The 25,000-nt window shown below is 42.1% G+C and overlaps 2 protein-coding genes and 1 pseudogene across 2 annotated transcripts in view; 2 read left to right on the top strand and 1 right to left on the bottom strand.

The window, feature by feature from the left end:
• LOC140942730 (zinc finger FYVE domain-containing protein 26-like) overlaps positions 1–16,247 on the top strand; it is a 38,668-nt gene extending 22,421 nt beyond the window's left edge. Inside the window, exons 22-39 of the mRNA XM_073391707.1 lie at positions 692–833; positions 1,699–2,132; positions 2,749–2,888; positions 3,540–3,616; positions 4,094–4,257; positions 4,553–4,713; positions 5,110–5,190; positions 5,743–5,838; positions 6,346–6,511; positions 7,250–7,348; positions 7,572–7,622; positions 8,101–8,250; positions 8,871–9,068; positions 9,660–10,082; positions 10,222–10,281; positions 14,034–14,216; positions 14,812–14,862; positions 14,938–16,247. Of these exons, the coding sequence (XP_073247808.1) occupies positions 692–833; positions 1,699–2,132; positions 2,749–2,888; positions 3,540–3,616; positions 4,094–4,257; positions 4,553–4,713; positions 5,110–5,190; positions 5,743–5,838; positions 6,346–6,511; positions 7,250–7,348; positions 7,572–7,622; positions 8,101–8,250; positions 8,871–9,068; positions 9,660–10,082; positions 10,222–10,281; positions 14,034–14,216; positions 14,812–14,862; positions 14,938–15,171 (2,910 nt within the window). The 3' untranslated portion in view covers positions 15,172–16,247. The remainder of the gene's footprint in view (positions 1–691; positions 834–1,698; positions 2,133–2,748; positions 2,889–3,539; positions 3,617–4,093; positions 4,258–4,552; positions 4,714–5,109; positions 5,191–5,742; positions 5,839–6,345; positions 6,512–7,249; positions 7,349–7,571; positions 7,623–8,100; positions 8,251–8,870; positions 9,069–9,659; positions 10,083–10,221; positions 10,282–14,033; positions 14,217–14,811; positions 14,863–14,937) is intronic.
• A 363-nt stretch (positions 16,248–16,610) lies between these two features.
• Positions 16,611–18,805, top strand: LOC140942728 (uncharacterized). The gene has a single exon (XM_073391705.1). The coding sequence runs from the start codon at positions 16,675–16,677 to the stop codon at positions 18,043–18,045; it is 1,371 nt and encodes a 456-aa protein (XP_073247806.1). The 5' UTR covers positions 16,611–16,674; the 3' UTR covers positions 18,046–18,805.
• Positions 18,806–20,142: 1,337 nt separating this feature from the next.
• LOC140942727 (multiple inositol polyphosphate phosphatase 1-like) lies at positions 20,143–21,596 on the bottom strand (annotated as a pseudogene).
• Positions 21,597–25,000: the final 3,404 nt, after the last annotated feature.

Raw genomic sequence — 25,000 nt, 5'->3', positions numbered from 1 at the left:
CTCAATTGTGCAAAACTAATGCACTAAATTTCTTACTGATCGCACCCTTGAGAAATCAATTACGGCTAAGAATACCGTTCGTTATACGGAGGACTTAAATAGAGGTTCGTTCTATCGAGTTGTCAGTTCAGTTTCGTCTTATAGCCTCGCTGCTCAATAAACAGGTACTTAGTAAAAAAGAATATGGCGGGAGGGCAATCTAGTCGGTGGGACTGGAAATTAGCTTTTGAAATGATGTAATCTCGTTGCGTTTCTCGTTCCACTGCTTTTCATGCTCTACAACAACGCATTTTTTGTCTTATGTGACTGTTAGTCCCCCTCCACTCGAATCCAGATATTTTTTTAAAACCGCATATATTTTTACGCGAATCAGCCTTTCGTCCACTCGAAACCAGTGAATCCGCTCACTGAAACCGCAGCTGTTTGAAAGCACTTTCCTGAATGGTTTAAGGCCTCGTTCACACGAATCCGGGTAAACCCAGCGATGTGGTTTCAGAGTTTCCAGGTTCGTGTAACCCATTGCAATCCACTCTGATACAGGTGTTGCACTCTTTTCATTGAGCTACCCCTCCCCTAAGCAAAAACTTTGCCCTAAGTGAGAACTAAGAGTTGATGTTGGCTCAGGGGAGGGGTAGGTTGGCAGTTTCCCAGAAAACGTATAATGATCGAAAATGTGTTGGGATTATAACAGGTTGACCTGAGCTGCATGGAAGATGTCGAAAGTCTAGGTGATCACGGATGTACTGTGAAGGCGTTTGATGAGCTGTTAGCTACCTACTCTGCCAAAGCGCTGGAGTTTCAGGTTGTTCAGTTAGAGCGAAGTCAGACCAGAGGTGGGTAAAGGGCCATTTCCGAGATCCAAAAACCCTCATTTTCAAATCAGGGCTAAGTGCAAAATTTCTCTTGTGGTAATGAGTTTTATTTGCATGAGAATATTTCATTAAATCATTATCATATCAATGGCTTCGCGCTTAGCCTCACTTGGAAACGGAAGCTTGGGGCACCTTGGGAATGCGTACTCGTACATTTGAAAAAATGTTAAGCAAGGAGTTATATTTACCATATAGTATTTTAGTCTCCGCTTTTCTAGCGACATTTCGAACTTGCCGAGTTCCTGTGTGGCGTCTTCCCTTCCTTCTCGGTCAGTGCATTTCGGTGACGTAAATCGTTGAGACCACGTGACCCGATACGCATTGGCCGCGCAGAATAATGAGGCCTTGGGACTAGGCAAATTATGAAGGTCATCTTATGACATGTTTCAAAAGCCTTCAAGTCATCGTTAACACTATTCTTTGTTATTTTAAAAAATCATATTAATTAAGCGATCACGTTAGAATTCATGAAAGACAATAGAAAGATACTCGATTCTGCAGTGTACCTTCAGTATATCCAGTGGAATCCCGGTCCCAGTCACTTGTCACCACTTGTGGACCATGAGTATTTAACCCTATTGACGAGTTGGCCGTATAAGCAGAGTGGGGTCATATTTCTTGTCGTTCATATGACATTTGTAGTGAAAAGACACTTTTCTTAGAGAATTAGGTGCATTTCTTTGGGATGATTCAGATTAGGGTTTATGATCCACGATCACTCGGATCGTGGTTCAAATTGATGCTTATTACAGCTCTCAGTTGACTAAGACGTCTTCTTACTAGCGAGTCGTTGCTGACGTTAATTGTAATCGTTGTGTCTCAATAGAACTTTGCAGCAGCATTATGCAAAGTCTGATCCACACCCCCTCTTCATCGCCGACTCCCTCGACTTCAATGGGCGGTAGAATGACGCCACTTCCTGAGTCTGGCCGCTACACACCCGTAACCTCGACACCAGTGAAAGACAGAGGAGCTCGTGAGTCCGGCGTTGGAAGCCTGGAGAGAAAATCTCAAACCGTCCCACGAAGAAGAATTTCCACAGAGTCACGTACATTGGCTTTGGAAAAGGAGAAGAAAACTCAGCGCCAGTCTACTCCACCGCGCACCACAGGGAGTCTGGGCAGGAAGACGTCTCAGATGACTGCAGTACATGGCGGTCAGCAGATGTTCGTTCCACCAGCTGCTCCTCCTAAGAAAGCGAACTGGATGCCAGACCAACAAGTTTCCATGTGTGTCATCTGCAGAGAGATCTTTAGCATGGTAGGTCCCCGGACGGTTTGTGCGTCTTACTCCAAGGTCTCGTGGGTTGGTGGTCAGAAATATAGGCTGCACTTGGCAGTGTAAGATTGCTTTAAAGACAGGAAGTAAATTTGTGGTCTTTGTTGTAAAATGCTCATCAATTGTTACTTTTTGGAGGAGGGACTTCATCTTCAATGTTTGTTTGTTTGTTTGTTTTTGTTGGGCAAAAAAGGCACCAGACAAATGACCTCTGTTTTTTGTCTACAGTGTTCATAGGAGAAAATTATTGAAGCAGGGAAAATGATTGAAATGAATAGTTTTTAATCTATTCAGCATGTCAAGGTTGAACTCAACCGTTGGACGAAGAGAGATAAAGTTAAACCCCGTTAATACGGACACTGAGGCGAACATAGAAAATGTCCGTATTAAGCGGGTTGAATTTAGAAAAAATGCAAGGGCTTTCTTTCCCCAGGAACAAAGCGACTGCTCGTAATGATGAGTTGTATCAAACGGGTGTCCGTAAAGCGGGTTTTGACTGTATGAACTTCGGACTTTCGGATTACTAAAACTGAACCAAAACGTTTACACATCTTTGGCCATTTCTTAGTGACGCTTGTTTGTTTTTGCTTCTTTACAGTTCAACCGTCGTCATCATTGTCGGCGATGTGGTCGGGTTGTTTGCGGGACATGCTCTGAGCACAATCATGTTGTCACGGGATACGGGAAGAATCCCGTGAGAGTATGTGATACATGTCATGAATACTTCTACTCCAGCAGGTAGATACGATGGCGGGTATCGTAAATATGGTCTATTGTTTTATAGCTGGAAATTTTTTCCAGAGAGCGCGGGCTCTCATTCGTTACTTTGGGGTCACGTGACAGCTCACAATGAAACTGATTCCCGCCAAAATCTCTGAGCGGGCAACATTGCAACATTTTTTGACGTCAGAGGGTAACAGTGCACTGTCACCCGCGAATCTTGACCGACGACCGCCGTTACAGCGAGGTTTAATCAATTTCCCGCTTCAAAATTTCCAGCTATATAACAAATCACTTAAAGAGTGGCTTCGGGAAACAAAATTGATTGTTTCCCTCGCGGCCAGTCATTAAGTGTTTATTGTACTGTGGGACTATTTTGGAAGACAAACCTTGACCTAGTTTCCTACGCGACCTTACCATAGCAAATCAAGAAGCAGCGGTAAAGTCCCTCATACAATCCCATGATGCAATTGTACACAACACCTAGCCAACCTCGCGTTCATCCTTAAATAGTCAATGTTGATACCTTCCTTGGTCCAACTGGAGTATCAATAACAGCCTTGATCAATAAACTTTACCTATGTTTTGAATTCTTTTCCTCCTCTAACTTTCTGTAATCTTCGTTTACCAAAATGATTTACGTTATCTTTTTTGTCACTTTATCGTTAGGTCCCGTCCGTTCCGTGACGAATACTCATCTCCTATTCGTTCTGAACCAGTTTCTCTTGAAACCGGTCATTCCCAAGGTAAAAAATTCTTTGTTATGAGTCATTGCATGATTTATGTCACGTGACGACTGCTTACGTCACAATGGAGTAAGTGGTAAGGTCTCAAAATACCATGAAAAAAAAGAGAAATATCAAGGGATGGGTAGGTTGGGGAAAACCTGAATCTTAGGCTGCTTCAAAGAAGTTATGTCACGGCTGGTCAGTGGATTTATCCTTAATTTTTTTGTTTTAAATTTGCAATCCATGTTAATCTTCTCCATTTTTCACCATCCTTAATCCTCTCTAGTTAACTGTACCTTTTTTGGGCGTTTCCCATTTATTCAATTATGTATTTTGAGGTTTATTTCAGTTTCAAAATAATTCTGTCGCGTTACAAATAACGACTCAAAAGTTTGTGACAGGACCCCACTATTTAAAGCACCATCGGAGTCTCCTCTTCTTTGTTGTTTTAGCAAATCTATAATTTTTCTTTCTTTTGACTGGTTACCTTTGTAGATTACCCAGATTCGAGTGCGAACAACAGTGCGTTCGGCAGTTACCTGGGCGGAAATTCTTCCACAGAGTGGCTCACTGAGGACCTGAATGCGCGCTGTCTGTGGAAACTAAGTTTGGATGAGGAGAATAACTCTTTACTCAGGGAAGAGTTTTTTTACGAACAGGTAGCGTTTTTCGATGAGCTTCAAAGCTCTATATTTAGAAAAGAGATTGCTTGGTTTTTTAAGCCTCTCTTGTTTGGGGGGAGTTGGGTACAATCATTCCAGTGATAGTAAAGACTACCGCTCAAGTCTTCACACTCCTGCGCAGTTTATTTGCAAGTTTAGGAACTTATCCTGTTACTTCTCGCACGTGTTAATTATAAATTACCGAAATTCATAATTGCTTTCGAGACAATACAATGTTTTCCACTGAATTCTGATGACCAGTACCACCGTAACGATCGTTTTACCTCACTAGGCACCCAGTGCTTCCTTGTGTGTATCCATATTGGACCTTCACAGTGACACCAAGGCCTGTGGTAGGCTCATTCTAGACCTGTGTAACTCGCTCTCTCAAAAGTTGGTCCCTGTGGCCCCAGGAGTCAGGAATGAGGAGCTGGACCACAATCTTGTGATCAGGTAAGTTTTGAGTATGGAAAACTAAGCTCTAGCGCGTGATGTCAAAGTTGATTGGCAAATTACATTGACGAAGCATCCGTAATCAATCTTAGAGCTCTCCTCAGTCTGTCGTGTGAGGGTTTTCTTTACATTTTCTTTATTTTTGTTTCATTGAATATATTTCAAACAAGATTCTTCTTCTTATTGTTTATCTTATCTTTATAAATTCGTTAAAAGATACAGCTGCTAAGTCTTTCTAGCTCCGTAAAACAGGGCAGTAGAGCGGGTCTCAGAAGTTAAAAATACACTGGGAACAGGACTTTTTAAGTAGTAGTCGAGAGCTTAGATGCTTAAAGACTCGCTCATTTAGCCAAACGTTTGAGTGGAATCATAATGATAATATTATTCTTTTGTCAGTATGATACGGTATCTGCTGTTTAACGCGAAACTCAAGATGCTGAAGACAGGACAGACTCAAGGCGTAGAGTTGTGCGATACGTATGTACCAAGTTTCATCACTTTCTAAAGTAAACAGTAGTTACCTTTTGATTCGGGTGTGAGAACGAAGACGAGATTCAACTTAAGATATTCCAAAAAAAATTAGACACCCCAGGAAGCTTCATTGTCCTTTTTTTGCCATAAAATATAGCTAGGTTACTTTTGTTGAAAGGGGTTAAGCACTCTTTCGATCGAAAAATGATAGAACTTCTAACATTTGATAACTTGTTTCCTCCACTTCGACATTTTTGCCTCAACCCGTAGTAGAATGACGACGGCTGTCGCGTTTTCCAGCCAAAATGACGCTGGCTCACATGCACCTTTCTCGTCATGGTAGTCGAAAAGGTCTCTAGTATAATTGTTGGCGGTAAATTTTCATTTTTTTTAAAAAAACTCTTACGATAATTATGTTCCGACTGTATTTCACGCGCGCTTGCATTTCGCTCGCTCTACTATCGCTGAGGAAAAATGGGCGACTACTCGTAATCTAGGTAGGAAATTTCTTTTGAGTCGTCACGTTAATCACACTCTATTCTCGTTCTGTTGTCACAGGTATCTTGGTCACGTGGATCTTATGAAGTTTCTTGTAGAGTCCAACTGTGGAGATATTCCTTCACTGCGTGACCTCATGCATCCTGACTCTGCAAGGTGAGGCAGTGGGAGGGGCAGGGTTCAGCTTTGTTAGGTAGAGGGGTGGAGAGGATAGGTAGCAATGGTGAATGTCCATCTGAAGCACTTCTCTTGATGGGGGCTAGCACTCGAAAATTCATCTTTTGAATCTCTCCTTAGAGTGACCAATTTTAATTTTCTCCTAATAGTATCAATACATAATCAAGAAAACGGGTTATCAGAATTAATAAAATGATCAACTACGGAAAAATGCTTTGTTTTTTTATCAACTTATCTCAATCATTTCCTTAAGGAATTGTATGGAGATAAGTATGGAGAATTTGTATGTCGATGCATCTACCAACATAGCGGCACTTTGCTCCACCATTCCTGTCAATGCTGTGAGCTGTAGCTGACAATATCTATGTAATGGGAACCGTTATAGATTAAAGTTGTAGATGTAGATGTAGATATTGGAGCTTGAGAGGTTAACGATTACCTTCGATGATCTTCGAGGCTGGTAATATATTTATATTACCTTTGTAGGCGTCTCCGTGACCGCTTCATCGAAGCAGAGCGTCTCACCCTTGCTATGGAGGTGTCTACCAAGTGTGGGCTTGACCCCTCAGGGGTGTGGGGTGCGGCCGCCTTTTCTCTTCTACAAGCGGGGGATTTTCCTGGAGCTCGAGAGAAGTTTAGTCGCTGTATGAAGGTAAAAGAACGCTCAATCTACCTTGACGCCTTTTTCGCTGAAAAGAACTGATGTGATATGGCGTCTCCTTTTAACTTGCATTCAAACCTTTCATTGCCAGAGTGAGTGATTGTGTCTCTAAGGTGGTTCTAACTTTTGAGTCTGTGGATGAAATCCTATTGTGTTACCATTCAAATGAAACCTCTTCAGAAGTACTTTCACATGGCCCTATTTATTTAGAGTGTAGTTCTAACTTTTGAGTCTGTGGATGAAATCCCATGGTGTTACCATTCAAATGAAACCTCTTCAGAAGTACTTTCACATGGTACTATTTATTTACTATGTAGTTCTAACTTTTGAGTCTATGGATGAAATCCTATGGTGTTACCATTCAAATGAAACCTCTTCAGAAGTACTTTCACATGGTACTATTTACTCAGTACGTGGTTCTAACTTTTGAGTCTGTGGATGAAATTCTATGGTGTTACCATTGAAATGAAACCTCTTTTACATAACAGTGACGTGGTACAATTTGGTTTTCCGCATTTTGCAAAATGAATTTCAGAAATTTTGTTGAATTTTGACTTTGATCACCTTTGGCTGTTAAAAACCGAGTTCAAAGGGAACAACCATTCATTTTTGCGCCTATCCATCAATGCGTTCCTTGGGTTCATTTATTAACTCTTTTTTTATTCATTTAATTAACCCTCAACGTGTCCAGTCGTGATAAAAAAGTGAACTAAAATGTGCTTTTTGCAGCCCGAGGAAGGAGGAAAACAGCATCAACAACACAACTCACAATACCTGGAGAAGATCATCAATATTCTTCAGTCATCACCTATTCTGGCATACAAACAGGTGCGTATCACAGCTGTTCGGAGTTTTCCGGCATGATTGTTTTCCCCCTAAAAGAAAGTGACAACAAAGTGACTAACACAATATTTTTCGTTGTGACTGTATGCATGTGTTATTCTAAATAGAAACCTAGGGCGTGGCAGCTTGTCTAGTGTTGAAGATTTTTTCATTTTTTTCTCACTCTTCACTGTGTTTCCTTGTTAATGTGCTAATATTTGATCTGCAGTCCACTGATGATCTTATGTCTCCTTTCAACGGTCTTTTGGAAAACAGTAGGGTGAGTTATCATTTTCTCCGTTTTATCTCTTTTTTTTTGTTCATTTCTGTTTAAAACGCTTGACATTATACACGATAATCACAAGAGTTTTTGTCACCATCACAATAAGCATTACTATCTAGGGGAAGAAGACTCGACGAAATTGCTTCGTCGTAAGTGTTTTCCTAGTTCAGTTTTCATTAGAGCGCTTTATAGATTCTAAGGCGAGAACGACTACGAGTACGAGATTTTCTCAATAGTAAGTAGTGCTACTGTAATTTCTCACGCGTTTGCCTACTCGTCAAGATGGCGTCGAAAACCGTGACAAGGTCTGTAACGATAACAGTGCTAACTTTTCTGGTGAAAAAAAGTACAATGATTAATTCCGGGGTGTCTATTTTTTGACAACACGTGAAAAAACTTAAATCAAATCTCGTACTCGTAGTCGTTCTCGTCCCCGAATCTAAAGGTCTCTGTTGGTTCTGTGCTTGTGTTGTAGAGTTTCCAAGGTGGTAACTCATACCTTGACTCTAAGCGTTTTGATGAGTGCCTCTATTATCTTCACACGTACGGCAGTCCCTCATCGCTTGTGGCCTTTTATGTAAGACACGGTTGTTTTAAACATGCCTGCAGATACATCCTAGATCAGGTAAGTCCGCGGTTCAATCTATATTTGTATTCGTTAAAGCAGCTATGTCACACTATTTTTATGATTTTTCTTTTTTTCTTTTTTTCGGGAGCAAGGGATGGCGCAGCGGTGAGAGCGGCACTTGCCTGCCACCAATGTGGCCCGGGTTCAAATCCCGGCATTGACACCATGTGGGTTGAGTTTGTTGTTGGTTCTCTCCTCTACTCCAAGAGGTTTTTCTCCTGGTTCTTCGGTTTTTTGCCTCCCTTCAAAAACCAACATTTCCAAAAATTCCAATTCGACCAGGAAAGGTAGAACCACTATTTGGATGTGCTACCTCTCAATCGTTACTTATTAGTTACTTTTTTACTTAGTTACTTACAGACTTGAAGGTGATGTTCGCTAAAACGTCTCGTGTAAAGGTGATGTTGGACGGGACGATTCGCAACGACGATTCTTAACGCAACACAGGGTTCAAATGTTGGAACAATATTGCAGCCATTCGAAACAATGTAAAAACAATGTTGTATCGCTGTGTTGCGCTGAAAATCATCGCCGCGAATCGTCCCTTGTAACATCACCTTAAACTACAAATTAGCACACGGCAGAGTACTTGATCTTGCTGTTTTTTTCCTCCTTAGCAATGCCCCACGGAAGTTTTCATCGAAAGTTTCTTCATGCGGCTCGTTCTTAAAGGCAGTTGGTCACTGCTTAAAGAACAAATGGAAACCGCTGACCCGTCTTTACAGTCCTGGATGCCATACTTGACTGCCACTTGTAAATTTTTACTTCGAAGAAGTTTTCATCATCAGCTGTACGAAGTACAGGTGTTCATGAGGGTAAGTAGACATTGATGGTATGTTCAATAAGCCTTAATAGGTAGGGGTGGTGGAGAATGAGAATCTGGATTTAGGTTCACTGTTATCGCTAACTGGGGGAAGGGTGACTGCGCCAGTGTCTCTATGTTGCGGACTAGTTAACAAAAAGAGAAAGTAATTTTCTATGGTCTACACTCTTGAAGACCATAGAAATGACGCCAAACCGTTTTAGTGGAACCACGAGACGCAGCGATTGGTTTTACTCCAAACTTCTCAACCTTTTTGTACGTGATTTCTATGATCTATAAGAGCGTAGACTATACTGAGACAATTGCTGCCTATTTGTTTTTTACTGTAACCTAGACAGATTTTATCGTCCGTTCGATTGAAATTGCTTGAAAATCATGCTCGGAAGACAGCGCCATCATCGCAACATTTCCATGCTCTATACTCCCATAGACCGTAGCTCTCGACCTATCAGCGCACGAGTAAAAGCGCCATCATCGCCAATACTTTGTCTTTATACATCCTTATTCATAAGAACTGATTCGGCCACAGGGTATTTATTACACATTCAGATTTATTAAATTATAGGGAAACTATTATTTTCAGGACTTTTTCCGCGCCGCACAGACTTGCATCCGTTTTTACGAGGGCGCGGCCGGAGGTCCAGTGACATCATACGAGGACCTTTTCGCCCGACTCCACCACTTGGAGGAAGCGAAACGCCATATCGAGACCGTGATCGCGGAGAAAAAATCTCCCAAGGGAACGGTGAATACTGTGTTCGCTTATCTACGACAACGCGGCACGGCTAGCGCAAAGAATGCCACGGAGGAACCCTCGCACGTGACCATGTCACTTTCAGAGCTGAACAGTCACGCCAATACTATCAACTTACAGATCGAAGTCACAAACTTTATGCACAAGTGTGCAGTAGAACGTGGGGGTACTGGCTTGCTGAGAGCAAGCGACGGAAGTCGCCTACCCACCTTGTTTGGAAATGGACTTGTCAGAGGAGAGTTGGTGGTGCAGGTAAATACGGAATTTATCAGACTGGCCGAAAGTTTCATGATTTTTGATACTTGATACAATACTAAGAATTACCAAACTAGCAAATATGAATGCTAGTAGGCTGTGAATTAACTCTATTCCCTTTCGTTTGTTTGTTTAGGTTCTGCTTGCAGGGGTGTCTATTCATGATGGATTTATTTTAGCAAGCCGAATAATACAGGTTTGACACCAATTCAATTGTTGTTATTCTTCTGATATAAAAATGAACAGTCACGGCAAGAGGTAATCTATTTGTTTTATACAATAACGCAAAGCGAAAAACTTTCCTTATGGCACTCAACTGTTGAAGGATTTGTTCTAATTCAGGTATATTCCCTCCTTTAGCGCTCTTATCCTCTATGTTTCTTGTTTTGCTAACTTGTCTTCAAGGTGTACTCAATATTTTTCAATGTTTTTTCGTAGTTCGCTAGTCAGAATGAACTCGATAAAACTTAGCCAGTGTTGGAGACAGTCTTACAGCGAAATTCGTTGTTTTGCGCTGCGCGTATTGCAAACTTCTAAGGGATTTTGAGTTTTTCTGTTCCGTCAATCATTTGAGTGAAGGCGGGGTTAATGCAAATCACAGTGTAGGGTGCTCGCTCAGCCTGGCTGAGAATAACTCCAGATTGTTCAGAAATAGCGAAGGTAATCCCGATGGTGAGTGGATTTTTTGTCGAAGGAAGGAGGTAGACGTTGCTTTATTCTGGCAAGTGACACGAGTAAGAAAGATAAGAAAAAAAATCTTCGAAGCAAACTTGACTGGTCGATTCTAGTCCGAAACAGGACAATTGCAAAGCAACGAACCTTGAAACACGAAACAAAGAAAACGGATTGAAATCCACCAATCACGAGTCACAAACCAAAACCAAGTAGACGTATGTTTCCTAAGAGGTCGCTAGGATGATTGACGGAACAGAAAAACCCAAACTTCCTTCGAATTCTGCAAAGCCCGCAGCAGGATACAACGAATTTCGCTGTAATCCATAATGTTCTCTATCTTGTCCTCTATCACCAACTCACCCAAGTCACCCTAGTCACCCTTGTCACCTAACTCACCCTAGTCACCCCAGTCACCCTAGTCACTCTAGTCACCCTAGTTACCCTAGTCACTCTAGTCACCCTAGTCACCCTAGTCACCTAACTCACCCAAGTCACCCTAGTCACCCTTGTCACCTAACTCACCCAAGTCGCCCTAGTAACCCTTGTCACCTAAGTCACCCTAGTCACCCCAGTCACCCTAGTCACTCTAGTCACCCTAGTCACCCTAGTCACCTAACTCACCCAAGTCATCCTTGTCACCCAAGTCACCCTAGTCACCCTAGTCACCCAAGTCACCCCAGTCACTCTAGTCACCCTAGTCACCATAGTCACCCAAGTCACCCCAGTCACTCTAGTCACCCTAGTCACCCAAATCACCCTAGTCACCCTAGTCAAACAAGTCACTCCAGTCACCCCAGTCACCCAAGTCACCCCAGTCACCCTAGTCAAACAAGTCACCTTAGTCACCCTAGTCATCCTAGTCACCCAAGTCACCCAAATCACCCTAGTCACCCAAGTCACCCTAGTCACTCAAGTCACCCAAGTCACCCTAGTCATCCTTGTCACTGTTGTCACCCAAGTCACCCTAGTACTGGTCACCCAAGTCACCCGAGTCACCCTAATCACCCTAGTCACCCAAGTCACCCTAGTCACCCAAGTCACCCTAGTTACCTAAGTCACCCAAGTCACCCTAGTTACCCTAGTCACCCAAGTCACCCTAATCACCCAAGTCACCCAAGTCACCCTAGTCACCCAAGTCACCCTAGTCACCCTAGTTACCCTAGTCACCCAAGTCACCCTAATCACCCTAGTCACCCTAGTCACCCAAGTCACCCAAGTCACCCTAGTTACCCAAGTCACCCTAGTCACCCAAGTCACCAAAGTCACCCAAATCACCCTAGTTACCCAAGTCACCCTAGTCACCCAAGTAACCCAAGTCACCCTAGTCACCCTAGTCACCCTAGTTACCCAAGTCACCCAAGTCACCCTAGTGACCCAAGTCACCCAAGTCACCCAAGTCACCCTAGTCACCCAAGTCACCCAAGTCACCCAGGTCACCCTAGTCACCCAAGTCACCCAAGTCACCCTAGTCACCCAAGTCACCCAAGTCACCCTAGTCACCCAAGTCACCCTAGTCACCCAAGTCACCCTAGTTACCTAAGTCACCCAAGTCACCCTAGTTACCCTAGTCACCCAAGTCACCCTAATCACCCAAGTCACCCAAGTCACCCTAGTCACCCAAGTCACCCTAGTCACCCTAGTTACCCTAGTCACCCAAGTCACCCTAATCACCCTAGTCACCTTAGTCACCCAAGTCACCCAAGTCACCCTAGTTACCCAAGTCACCCTAGTCACCCAAGTCACCAAAGTCACCCAAATCACCCTAGTTACCCAAGTCACCCTAGTCACCCAAGTAACCCAAGTCACCCTAGTCACCCTAGTCACCCTAGTTACCCAAGTCACCCAAGTCACCCTAGTGACCCAAGTCACCCAAGTCACCCAAGTCACCCTAGTCACCCAAGTCACCCAAGTCACCCAGGTCACCCTAGTCACCCAAGTCACCCAAGTCACCCTAGTCACCCAAGTCACCCAAGTCACCCTAGTCACCCAAGTCACCCTAGTCACCCAAGTCACCCTAGTTACCCAAGTCACCCTAGTCACCCAAGTAACCCAAGTCACCCTAGTCACCCTACTCACCCTAGTTACCCAAGTCACCCAAGTCACCCAAGTCACCCAAGTCACCCTAGTCACCCAAGTCACCCAAGTCACCCAAGTCACCCTAGTCACCCAAGTCACCCAAGTCACCCTAGTCACCCAAGTCACCCAAGTCACCCTAGTCACCCAAGTCACCCAAGTCACCCTAGTCACCCAAGTCAGCCTAATCACCCTAGTCACCCTAGTCACCTAGTCACCCTAGTCACCCAAGTCACCCTAGTCACCCAAGTCACGCTAGTCACCCAAGTCACCCAAGTCACCCTAGTCACTTTAGTCACCATAGTCATCCTAGTCACCCTAGTCACCCTAGTTACCCAAGTCACCCAAGTCACCCAAGTCACGCTAGTCACCCAAGTCACCCAAGTCACCCTAGTCACCATAGTCATCCTAGTCACCCTAGTCACCCAAGTCACCCTAGTCACCCAAGTCACCCAAGTCACCCAAGTCACCCTAGTCACTTTAGTCACCATAGTCATCCTAGTCACCCTAGTCACCCAGGTCACCCAAGTCACCCTAGTCACCCTAGTTACCCAAGTCACTCAAGTCACCCAAGTCACCCAAGTCACCCTAGTCACCCAAGTCACCTAAGTCACCCAAGTCACCCTAGTCACCCAAGTCATCCAAGTCACCCTAGTCACCCAAGTCACCCAAGTCACCCCAGTCACCCTAATCACCCTAGTCACCCAAGTCACCCAAGTCACCCAAGTCACCCTAGTCACCCAAGTCACCCTAATCACCCTAGTCACCCAAGTCACCCAAGTCACCCTAGTCATCCTAGTCTCTCTTGTCACCCAAGTCACCCAAGTCACCCTAGTCACCCTAATCACCCTAGTCACCCAAGTCACCCAAGTCACCCAAGTCACCCTAGTCACCCAAGTCACCCTAATCACCCTAGTCACCCAAGTCACCCAAGTCACCCTAGTCATCCTAGTCTGTCTTGTCACCCAAGTCATTCTTTTCACCCTCTTCACTCGAGTCACCCAATTCATCCTAGTCTCTCTTGTCACCCAAGTTATTCTTTTCACCCTCTTCACTCGAGTCACCCAATTCACCCAAGCCACAATAGTCACCCTGGCAACCCTAGCCAAACAGAGCTTTTGCATTAGCAGTGAACAGTATTCGGTACACCATGAAATACACAATCATTGAATAGCAATACAGTTCTTTTCTTTTCTATAGGATTATAATCTACCAGCAGCACGTGTTTATGTAGACGTTGGCCGCTCTTTGGCGCGGCAGTACAAGTTCTCGCATATTGAAGAGCTTCTAAGTTGCTCAGGAGAAACTGGACAAGTCTCAGAGAAGTGCCATGATGACATCATACTGGCATGCGTCAGCATTGTATGCGCTGACCAGAGCCAGGTGCGTCCAGATCTTGTTTGGGAGTCTTCATCACAGTGTGGCTCTACATGTTTTCGATTTTTTTTTTCAATTTTTGGGTTCGGTGTTTTCGCAGCAATCAATATTCTGCGTGTATGGAGTTGGAGTGGGGAAGGGAAAGAGTTATTTAACGTAAAGGGCACAATAGAGAGCACGCTGGTTCACCCCCTCGGGTTGTTGCGCCTGATCGTTCTCCTCTGTCACTTGTCCTACACCCACCTCGCAGGCTAAATAATAAGCTGGACGGACTGACTTAGATTAACTTTACAGTTTCACTCAGCACAGCTTCCTCGCTGAGCACAGAAACAGTTTATATAGTTTCTGAGAACTGCGGAAATTACTTAATTTACAGCAAGGAAAAACAGAGTTTTTTTTTACCGGCAATGAAAACGTTTCTATAAGACATAAAAAAATCTGCAAAATTAACTTTTCCCCTATACTTTAGTAATTGTTCTTCTTTGAAGTGAGGATTCGTATTGAATCCGACGGCTACTTTTATTAACAAATCATGAATACGCAAGTAGTGGTTTTTCTTTTTTAATTCTTCTTTTTTCTTTCATAATTAACATTGCAACAGGCGAAGAACCTTGAAGGACTTATTAAACTTCTCAAGAGCGACACGAACCAGGTAAAACCTAGGATCTTCTTTTATTTAACACCTTTAAAAAAGAGTAATTGTCAAAAATATCTTTATTTCCTTCAGATAAACGCGTTTGTCATGTGCGGCAAGCTCAAATCAGCTTATCTGATCGCCGTCAAGCGAGACCGCGTGGAGGCCATACGGGAGATCGCTGAGGTGGCGCTGAACTCGGGACAGAGCAAGATGGTGGAGATCTGCAACAAATATCTTAACCAGGATGCTAAAAAGAGAGAGGCCCAGGAAAGAAAACAAGCGCTGCAGAGGAAACACAGCCACAACGCTGACTCTAAAAGATAGCAAAAAGCCAAAAAATAACTGTGGAATTAATCTGTCGATAAGAAAAACGCAATCGCAACGATAATCCTTTTAATAACATCTTGATGAAAATTAATCTCCTATCCAGATCTCCCCAATTTTCAGCTAAGAAAAGTGTGATCTGGATACGAGATAAAAAAGGGGGGGTAGATCACCAAGTGACGTAATGCAAATGATCGAGGCAACATTGCGCAAGAGGCTATTTCCGAGTTGTAAAAATCCTCGCTTTGTAATTAAGGCCAAGTGAAAAAGAATTTTGGTTAAGACGAGTTTTATTCGCGTGAGAAGGGAAGTTTATTTTCATTGGCCATTTGAGGTTGCGCGTGGACTGCGTCCAATTGCATTGTGGGTCTGTTTTGGGGTGGTCATCTCATTTTTGTTGGCTATTATCACGTTATACTGGACACCGGATCCCAGACGTGTCCCATGGTACAATGCAACACATCATCGACCAAGTCCACCCCAAAATGATCAATATCTAAGAAGTAATCAGGACTAGCCTCGTAGCCTGCATACGGCCGCCCCCTCCCCTCAAAAAATAGACACAGGCCATAGCCTCGTTATGAAAATGAGTCTGGGGACAAATTGAAAATGACCTAAACTCTTATACAATGGGTCTTTCCAATTTACCAAAGAACTTGTCTCATTTGACACAAGTTTTATTCGTACCCCTCTCTCGGTAAAATCAAGATGGCGGCACAGATATCGCGGTGAATGGCTTACAACTGGGAAATTCTTGTGAAAACTCATAAATGGAACTCGCAGTTTCCACTGGTAAAGTTAAGGTTCCACTTTTCATTCTCAAGGATGATGAAACGTGCTCTAATAACAGGGGCTAAATACATGTACAGAATTGAAATCAAATGAAGCTTTATTTTTAAAGTTTGCTAAATTTTTTGGGTTCGGTGTTGAATGTGAAATAAATGAAAAAAAAATAGTTTCTATTACTATATTTTGTACAGTATAATCTTTGTTCTTTTTAGACTTAAATCGAATGCCAAATTGAAATTGTGTAATAAAGTTGCTTATTAGGAAGCCCTTTTGGTTTATTTTGTGTGTAGCAGACCAATTTCGATGTACTAAAATTCATACTTGGCTCCGATAAAGAAAAAAGAAAGAATGTTGAAGCTCAACAATAAAGAAAAATTGATCCTTAAGTTGCCATGGTAACCGCTCTTTAATTCAAGCACTCATTAGTTTGAAGCAGCAGTGCTGCTATTGCTTTGGGTTGTTTTTTTGTTCTTTCCTTTCAAAGTTTAAACCGTCAAAAAACTTAAAATTGGTACGAGCCACCGTCGTCCCCTGGGTATGAGAGTCGTGAAACAACCGAGGAAATCTGGGGACGAGACATACATGCAATGCATTATGGCGACTTGCCGATTGTCGAACATGTAAAGAAATAGTGAGGGAGATACATGATCTTCAACTGAGTTCCTCAATCTAGTGGGAAACAATTTCTGTTGCTTAAGTAAACAGAGTAACTGCATGATCAGTGGCTGGGATACAATGGGATTAGATTCCTGCAAACCGAAAGAGACGCCCGAGCAGAGCCCGTTGAATCTTTGTAATTTCCCTTACCGTCCATTTCAAGCTGATGGCAAACTCATCCCTCCGCCGTTAACCGTCCTTAAACAGATCAAGCATTCGGGACCTTTAGGACTGAATCAAGTTATGAAGGTCACAGCTTGTGCTTTTCCGCCGAACGATGACAGAAGTTTAGTGACTCTTACAACCTTCGCAGGGCTTCCTCTTAGGAACTTTCGAGCAGGGTTTTTTCAATGTTGGGATCTTGAGCAGACTCAAGAAACACAAGACGATAGCCTATTTACATATTCACCGCGTCCTGTGTGTTGTTTTTCTCCAAATGGAGAAATCGTGTCGTATATTTTAAACACAGGGAACGGGCATATAATTTTGGCTGAGCTCGGCCCAGATTGTAGCCTTGAGCCTTTGAAAATAGACTGCGATACGGCTGGTTATGGGGATAGAAGTCTGCTTTCAAGAGCTTTATGCTGTGTTTTCTCTCCAGACGGTTTCAAGGCTGTAACAGTTAGTAATGTTACTTTAGAGAATCACCGAGGCAGAGAAACAAATGAAATATGCCTGTGGCAAGTGATTTCCAAGAAAAGGCTAAAGAGTTATTGGCGGGTGAGCTGTGAAGTGATATTGCCTCGGTTTACAGGTCATCTGGCAAGTTGTGTTTTTTCAGCTGATAGCACTCTTCTTGCCATATCCAGTTCACTGAGCCAGCTGTACGTTTTAAAAAGTGAGAATTTAGAACTGTTTTCCGCAATAAGGACAGACATTGTTGCAGGTAATCCTTGTAATTGTGCATTCGATCCAGCATATCCACATCAAAAACTAGCAGCATGTTTTGAGGATGGTCTGTTCCAGGTTTGGTTCTTTGAAGATGGACAAGCCAAATGTACTAGAGAATTACAGCTTGTACAAAATGCAGACCGGTTGACAGCATTCTCGTACAGCCCTGATGGATCATTAGCAGCTTTTGGCACATCTCAAGGCATGGTCATTATCACAGAAACAGAAATCTTCCAGACTTTGTATCAGTTAGTTACCAGTCATAATATTGCACAGGAAACTATTTCTGGAGAGTCAGATATTAGAGCTGTCTGCTCTGTTGCTTTTACAAGGAGCTGTCAGGAACTAGCAGTCGGACAAAATGATGGCTTTGTTCGGATTTGGCAGCTGCCTTTAAAGTTTGAATTGCAGCATATGTGCCGACTGACAATAAACAAGTTGGTTCCTCCAAACCAGATTAAAGATCTTCCATTACCAGTGAACTTACAGGCGTATTTATTGTACTCTTTCCTGAACATTGAGGAGGATATATTGTGACAAGAGCAACAGACATTTCATTTTCTCAGATGTTTTTATGTTATTTGACTATACCCTGCGAGCAGAGGTTTCTCTCTCACATGGCTTTTAGCGTAAAAAACTACCCGACAGACAAGCTAAGTGAACAACTTCGTAAATGCTAAAAGCCATGGAAGAGAGAAACCTCTGCTGCTTATTGGTGTCTTGATATAACCACTCGTGAAACTATAAGCTGTTTTTCAGTGGTGCTTAGTAACCTAGCTTGGAGTGAATGTTAGGGTGAGATTTTCCATTTTAAGAAACAAACCTTCCTGCTTTTCTTATGAAAATCATCCTAAACAAAAGTAATGGTTGCATTAGCATAAGAACAACATGAGTTACATAAAAAAGCAGGAAGGATCATATGAAAACAATCAATCTCAGCAACTCCTTCAACTTCATTGTACATTAGACTACTTTTTTGTTGTGACGCTTGATTTTTTGTGACACAATTTGCCAACTACAACACTTACTAATACATTTTCAAGCTGTAACCTCTATCATAGAAGCTACTCACTGTTTCATGCATGATTTACACGTGTGATGCATGTCAAACTGACCATACTAAAAGCAAACAATACCTCAATTCGCTTCATGTTTGTTAGAACAGGAAATTGGAAAAATATTATTGTAGAAGATAAAGATACCTTGCATGCAGGGGGATCTATAAATTTTCGATAAATTTGCCACTTAAGAAATGAGAGGAGAACTGGGACGAGTTAACTTTCACAAAGATTTCTGGACAATTCTTCTGGACTGTTACTAGTGACAGGGAAAATAAATTGGTCAAAAACTGACCAGCGCATCCCCAGCAATGATTCCGCAAACAATAACATTGCAGGACACATTTGGGCTACAGTGTCCTTTTCTTTACTAAAGTTGCAAATGTTTCTTGACATGCATTTCTATAATAAAAATTTCTTTACCACACTACCTCTCTGATAGCAGAGCTATTTTCACGCAACATGTAAAAGAATGGTGAAGGAAATGAAAAACTTAAGCCAGTCATTGGATGTGTGGTAGAAACAGTGGTTTTGATTTAAGTCACGTAATGCAATCTGCAAATTAACAGAACAGCTCCTATGATTTTACTGTTCGGGTCTGTTTCTGCACCCTAATACTTCATTCTGGAGTAGCCAAGAAAGTTGGAGGAAAAATTCAGATAAGTTTGTATTAACATCTATTGTCATTGAATTATATGTCTTTAATTTGTATTTGTTTATTGTTAACTATTAATTAATACCCAGAAGCAACAAAACTAATACTAAAAGAATTATTTTGATTTATATAATGATTATTATTTTTATCTTGTGAATAACAGGCTGATTTATATGTATTATACAAGCCACAGGTAACCCAGGCTCTGTGATAGTACCACAGGACAGTTCTAGTAAAATAAATTACAGTATTGGTATGGGGTGAAAATACGATCCTAAAATTTTTAGGAAATACTAAATGACGATCAATGAAACTTACTCTGCAGTTAGTTGTTGTTGTCCTTCATGCTCAACCGAATTTTCATGATAATTTGCTCAATGGAGGGTGAATTTGAGCAAACTATCATGAAAATTTGTTTGCCTTAAGTGTTATATTCTCACTGGGGCCATTCAGCCCAAGGCGGTGGGAGTGGGGAGCTCCTTGTAGAGATTGAGTTCATCCCTGCCGAAGGTGGGAGGAGTGCGTAACGAAGTGTACGAAACACCGAAACGACTGAGCACGCTATTGGAAAACCCACAATGGACCTATTCGGCTAACTCAATGTTGTACTCAATTCAAACCCTTTGGGAATAAACCGTTTTGTTCCAGGAATTTCCATACCATTTAAATGTGAATGTCACATTATGATGCGAATACGGAACACAAAAATCTTAACCGCGGGAGATTTGAACTGGGTACAACATTGAGTTAGCTGAATACACGTATAGGATAGCGCGCGTAATAGAGTTTGAAGCTATTTTATTGCGGAGTCCCCAGAGAGGATAGGAAACGAATGCTACGCAGGCTAACGTTATTGCTGTGCATGTCTTGTGTAGTTTCTGGGGTAATATTAACGGTAATTTTAAGGTATCATGTTCTCAAAAACAAGGGGCATTACTAATGCTAATAACATCAGTCCAAACGATTATAAAATATCGGAGCTAAGGCCTTTGGCTTTCCAGAAGGGGGCAAGGAACACATGGCGTCAAAATCACAGCTCTTCACAGTTTCCTCAAAACAAGACACAAACCTGCCAAGGGTACAGGTCGTGTTTCCATGGCAACAGGGAAGACCAACTGCCATCTCATTCACCAACAGTTGTACCTTGTGCTCGCGTTTTACCTCGTTTTCTGTTGAGTTACACTCGTACAACACAAGGGCAATATTGGCCGACATCGTCACCATATTTGAAATCCGGAATTGTCGTTGGCTTTGCTGGAGTTAGTTGTCCGCTCGTAAAGGCAGAGAATCTTTGTAGAGGCCAAAGATTGTAAGAAGCGGTATTAAGGAGCCCGAAGAAGCAAATCTGAACACACCATGAACATCACTTTTCCCCTTGGAGAAATCTTGCAGTTGTTTTGTCATTTTTGATAGAAGAGGGCAAAGTATCTTATAACTCAACTCATTTCCATAGGAATGCTCGTAATAAGCTTCCAGATCTCCTTGATACTCCAATATTCTTACGTCTTCATCGTCAAGCAAAGCACACCAGGTATTATCCCCACGATTCATGATCCCAAATGCACAAAGCCTGTATATCTTCTCCACCATGTCGAAGGTTAGAGACAACCTCCCCGATAACTGAAGCTTTTGTTCAAGTCGCCTCATCACGTTTTGGATCTCAGGACCTTTCATGAAATTTTCCACCTCGGCCACTCCATATTCTTTGACATCAACTTCATATCTTGGACAAGAATCGTCAGATGAAAGCAATTTGTCGTTGTTTTCGCGGCCGGTAAAGGAGATAGCAACGGGTTGAAATTTTGACGAGCCCACAGGTCCTTGGCCCTCAAAGAGTCCATAGGCGAATGACATGGCACTTTGGGCGGTTCGAAGCTTGTCTGATGAAACGAATTTATAATACCTGTTCCAATACTCTTTGACAAAGACTTGCATAAAACGAGAGCGAAATCTTTTCGCGATGTTGTATTGCTCATTTTCTCCCGTCACGGATAACTCGCTTGGTTCAGCGTTACTCCAATCAGGCGGTTTTCTCCAAGGTATCGTCAGGTTTTGATACTGGAAAGGAGAACTCGAAGTGTAAGTCTCGTTCAGTTTAGTTAGAAGTTCGTCGATGTCTTCTCTGTCTCCATCACTTGGATATCTTGAGCCGTGACGTATTAACATGTTTAGATGAACTGGATAACAATTTTTAGGCGTCATCGGCGAGGAATTCACAACCGAGGAATTGAATTGATAAGCTGTTTTAGTACCAAAGCGATTGGCTTCGAATTGCTCAGTTTCGTATGGACAGAAACTAACCAACAGCACAGTTGTTAAAACGATAGCCTTTTCCATGTTTTTCACGAAGGCAGTTTAGCGAATCTACATCAGCACGACAAAAATGTAAATAAATAAACACTACTCTACGAATACTGTAGATTATGTTCTTTGCACCAATATTGCCTGCAGTCACAAACAAGCGCAACGTAAAATTGTCGTTATTGTAACGCAAGCAGTACAACCAGGAGCCTATAACTCATTTCTTATGGGCTCCTGGTACAGGTCATTTTTTCTAATTATAACTCACTGAACCGTTGGTCACTCAGGTCATTTCTTCCAACTCACTGAACAGTTAGTGCCTAGAGAACTCTTTAACTCCCTCACCCCGCAAGTGCGAAGCTATGCTGTTGATGAGAAAACCGCACATCAGGCCGCGAAATTCTGTGACTATTGGAGAGGATCGGATCGAGTGGGTGAGACACTCTCATCTTTTGGGCGTTACTATCAGGCTTTCCTGGTCACATCACCTTACAGATGTAAAAAGGATTTCGTAAACAAACTGAACCTCCTGAAAAGGAGTTCGTTCTCGAGCAGAAACTCCCTATTAGACTTGTACTTCAAGATAATGTTACCGTCAGTTCTATATAGACTAGTCGTTTGGGGCGGCTGCCCTAATGCGGACCTTCTACATTCTCTGGAAGTACTTCACCGTAGGGCAGCCAGAATAATATACAAATTGCCCCAAGATATGCCTACTGAGGAAGTTTACTGACATTCGAACTGGAATACTTTAACCCTCTATTATAAACTTCGATGAATTAAACTACTCCATAGCGTGTTTATTGGTGAAGCACCTACGGCTCTTTCATACTTGACAAATAAACCCTACACTGCATACAACGTCAGAAGGAGTAATAACATAATCGTCCCCCGTTTTAACTCGCAGTTTCTTAAAAACTCTATTAGCTATAGAAGCGCTATTCTTTGGAACGCTGTCTCGAGTCATTTTACAGACCAGTTTACTGTTTTTTTATCGCAAAGTGAAGAAGGACTGTTATTTTAAGGAACTTGATTTTAGCGCACAGTCGGTCCAGTCGCTGCCCAGGCACTACCAAGATTTTAAATGCTTTTAATTATTTTTATGTTTTAAATGCTGCAGTCAATTTACTTAGAGGTAACTAATGTAAATTCATTTTAACTTTGTATTTTTTGGGGTTAGAATCTTACTGTATATTTCTAGAGTTTTTATAATTATAGTTGTATTTTGTAAGTAATGTTATTCTTATTTTTTTATATAGTTTTATCCATTTGTAATCATTTTCACACGAACCCACAAGCTTTGTGCTTTAAATCATATCGTCTTGAAGCCTAAAGAGGGGAGCCTTGAGGCCATTTACAGTCTTCTTCAAAGGAGAGATGTCATGGAAATTTTGTCAACAAGATTTGGCAAGAGCATGATCTTTACTGTCTTTGCTATGGCCAAAGAAGAAATATCCTCATCGAAAACCTGTATGATCACAATTTCCCCTCTAAAAAGTACTATAGATTCTCTATTACTCGGTGTTACAGAATAACGCACTCCGGCGCAATACATCGAACGGTGTCCGCGATTGTGGTCGATGAATCGCATACAGTAGAAGAAAGACGCACAGCGTAATTCTCCATACTTTTTTGCTTGGTGTAACTTAAGTTTAAGCTACAACTCAAATCTGAAGATCGCGCTATACGTAAAAATACAACATCCTCCAAGCAACACTTAAAAAGCCGGGTCCAGCGTCAAAACATTCACGGACAAAGCAGTGACAAAGAAACTACAAACCAAGGCTCCTTGGTTTGTAGTTGTCCAGATCCAGGCATTTTAGTCGGAAAAGACCAAAGAAACTAAAATATTTATTTAGCCGTAATAAAAAGCTTTAGGCTTTAAGAGTGGTCAAAGAAATTAGTACTTTACAACTGCATCTGAGATCAACAAATTCTAATTACCGGGGCCTAGCCGAAGGCTGGCACCGGTCATAAAATGCAACGCGTTTCTGTGTTTTCAAAGTTACATTGTTAGGGATATATCGCTGACTGAGATATATCGCTGGCTCGTTACTTTTGGGAGTGTTCGCTGAGATGTATCGCTGGTTGAGAAATTTGAAGTAGGGAGCAACAACTGTAACCATGTAAATATTAATTCGATTAGTTTGCACACGGAATCGTTTAATGCGACTATATTTACCACTTATCAATAAATGAGATCCCTGTCTATTGCAAAATATTGTTACAGTATTCATCCTAGCGATGACAAAGCTTGGTCGACGAAGAACTGTGTACACTACGACAAAGCAAAAAACTTAACTTATTGAACTTGCATGCGCCAAGCTTTATTTATGCGTCTCAATACCTTACAATTCGCACTCCCTGCAGGAAACTTCGTCAAATATTTTCCGAAAAACAATTAAAACTCATTAGGAGGAAGTCTATCGCTGCTTTGACTTATGAAGCAACAAAACAAAATATTTTCAAATAACCTTTGTCACGCAATATTTACGTTAGCGAGATGCACAAATTCTCAACTGTTCAAAATGCGGGATTCCCTAACATTTTGTCTTTTCACATTATTCATTACACCTTGTTTTCATCTCTAAAGAATATTTGCAATAAAAAAGATTTTCATGTCGCCCGACAAACTTGTTGATGAAAACGACCCTTCCATGTGGGTTGCCAAGACAAAAGTGGCCCCGGTAAAATTCACGAAGTGATTCTTGTTAGCGAAAATAATTACTCAATACGGATTAAACATACCAACTTCATGACCTCTAAATAAATGTAAGACTTAGTGCAGCAAAAATAAGATCTACTCAGTCAAGTTTAGAAGGCAGTGTAGTCACCTATGCGCGAGATAGCCACAAAGAAAAAACCTGTGTTTGTTCAAGCAAACTCCAATTCCGGCCAAGGTCACGTTTTACACCATATCACGGGCTTTTGTGTCGTGTTTAGGCTGTCAACACTTTATTTCTGATTGGCTGGGAAAACTGAAACCAAACAAGTTGTCAAGTAATATATCAAACATGAGATGCAGTGTTTCATCACCAGATGAATCCGGGCAGGCGGTTTTATTTTTCTCGCGGCTACGCCGCTCCTGCGCCCGGCTCGACAAAACCGCCATGCTACGCAGGCTAGAGCGTGACTGTTCTTGACAACCATTGATGATTCTCCTGGAATTAGTGGAGTTAGTTTTTTTCTCTGTATGTATCATGTGTTTGCACGGTTTTAGTGTAGGTAAGGACTCTAGAAGAGATGCAGGCTAGGATCTTTATTTTATGCCAAAATCACCTGGTGATGACGCTTCAGTGACGTAGTCAGGGTGAGGAAAAACCCCACCCTTAACCCATCGACCCTCCACTCAGCCAATCAGCGCCTCGCCAACTATACCAGCTACAAATATAGCTGTCGAGAGCTCCGGTCCGCTTTTATCATTTTTTTAAGACTGATTACAGGTTGTAAAATACATGCGCCACTGTACTTCACGTCT

The sequence above is a fragment of the Porites lutea genome, chromosome 7, assembly GCF_958299795.1.
Source record: "Porites lutea chromosome 7, jaPorLute2.1, whole genome shotgun sequence".
NCBI classification, from domain to species: domain Eukaryota; kingdom Metazoa; phylum Cnidaria; class Anthozoa; order Scleractinia; family Poritidae; genus Porites; species Porites lutea.
Note: the sequence above shows the minus strand (reverse complement) of the source record. Positions and strands in the feature narration are given on the sequence as shown.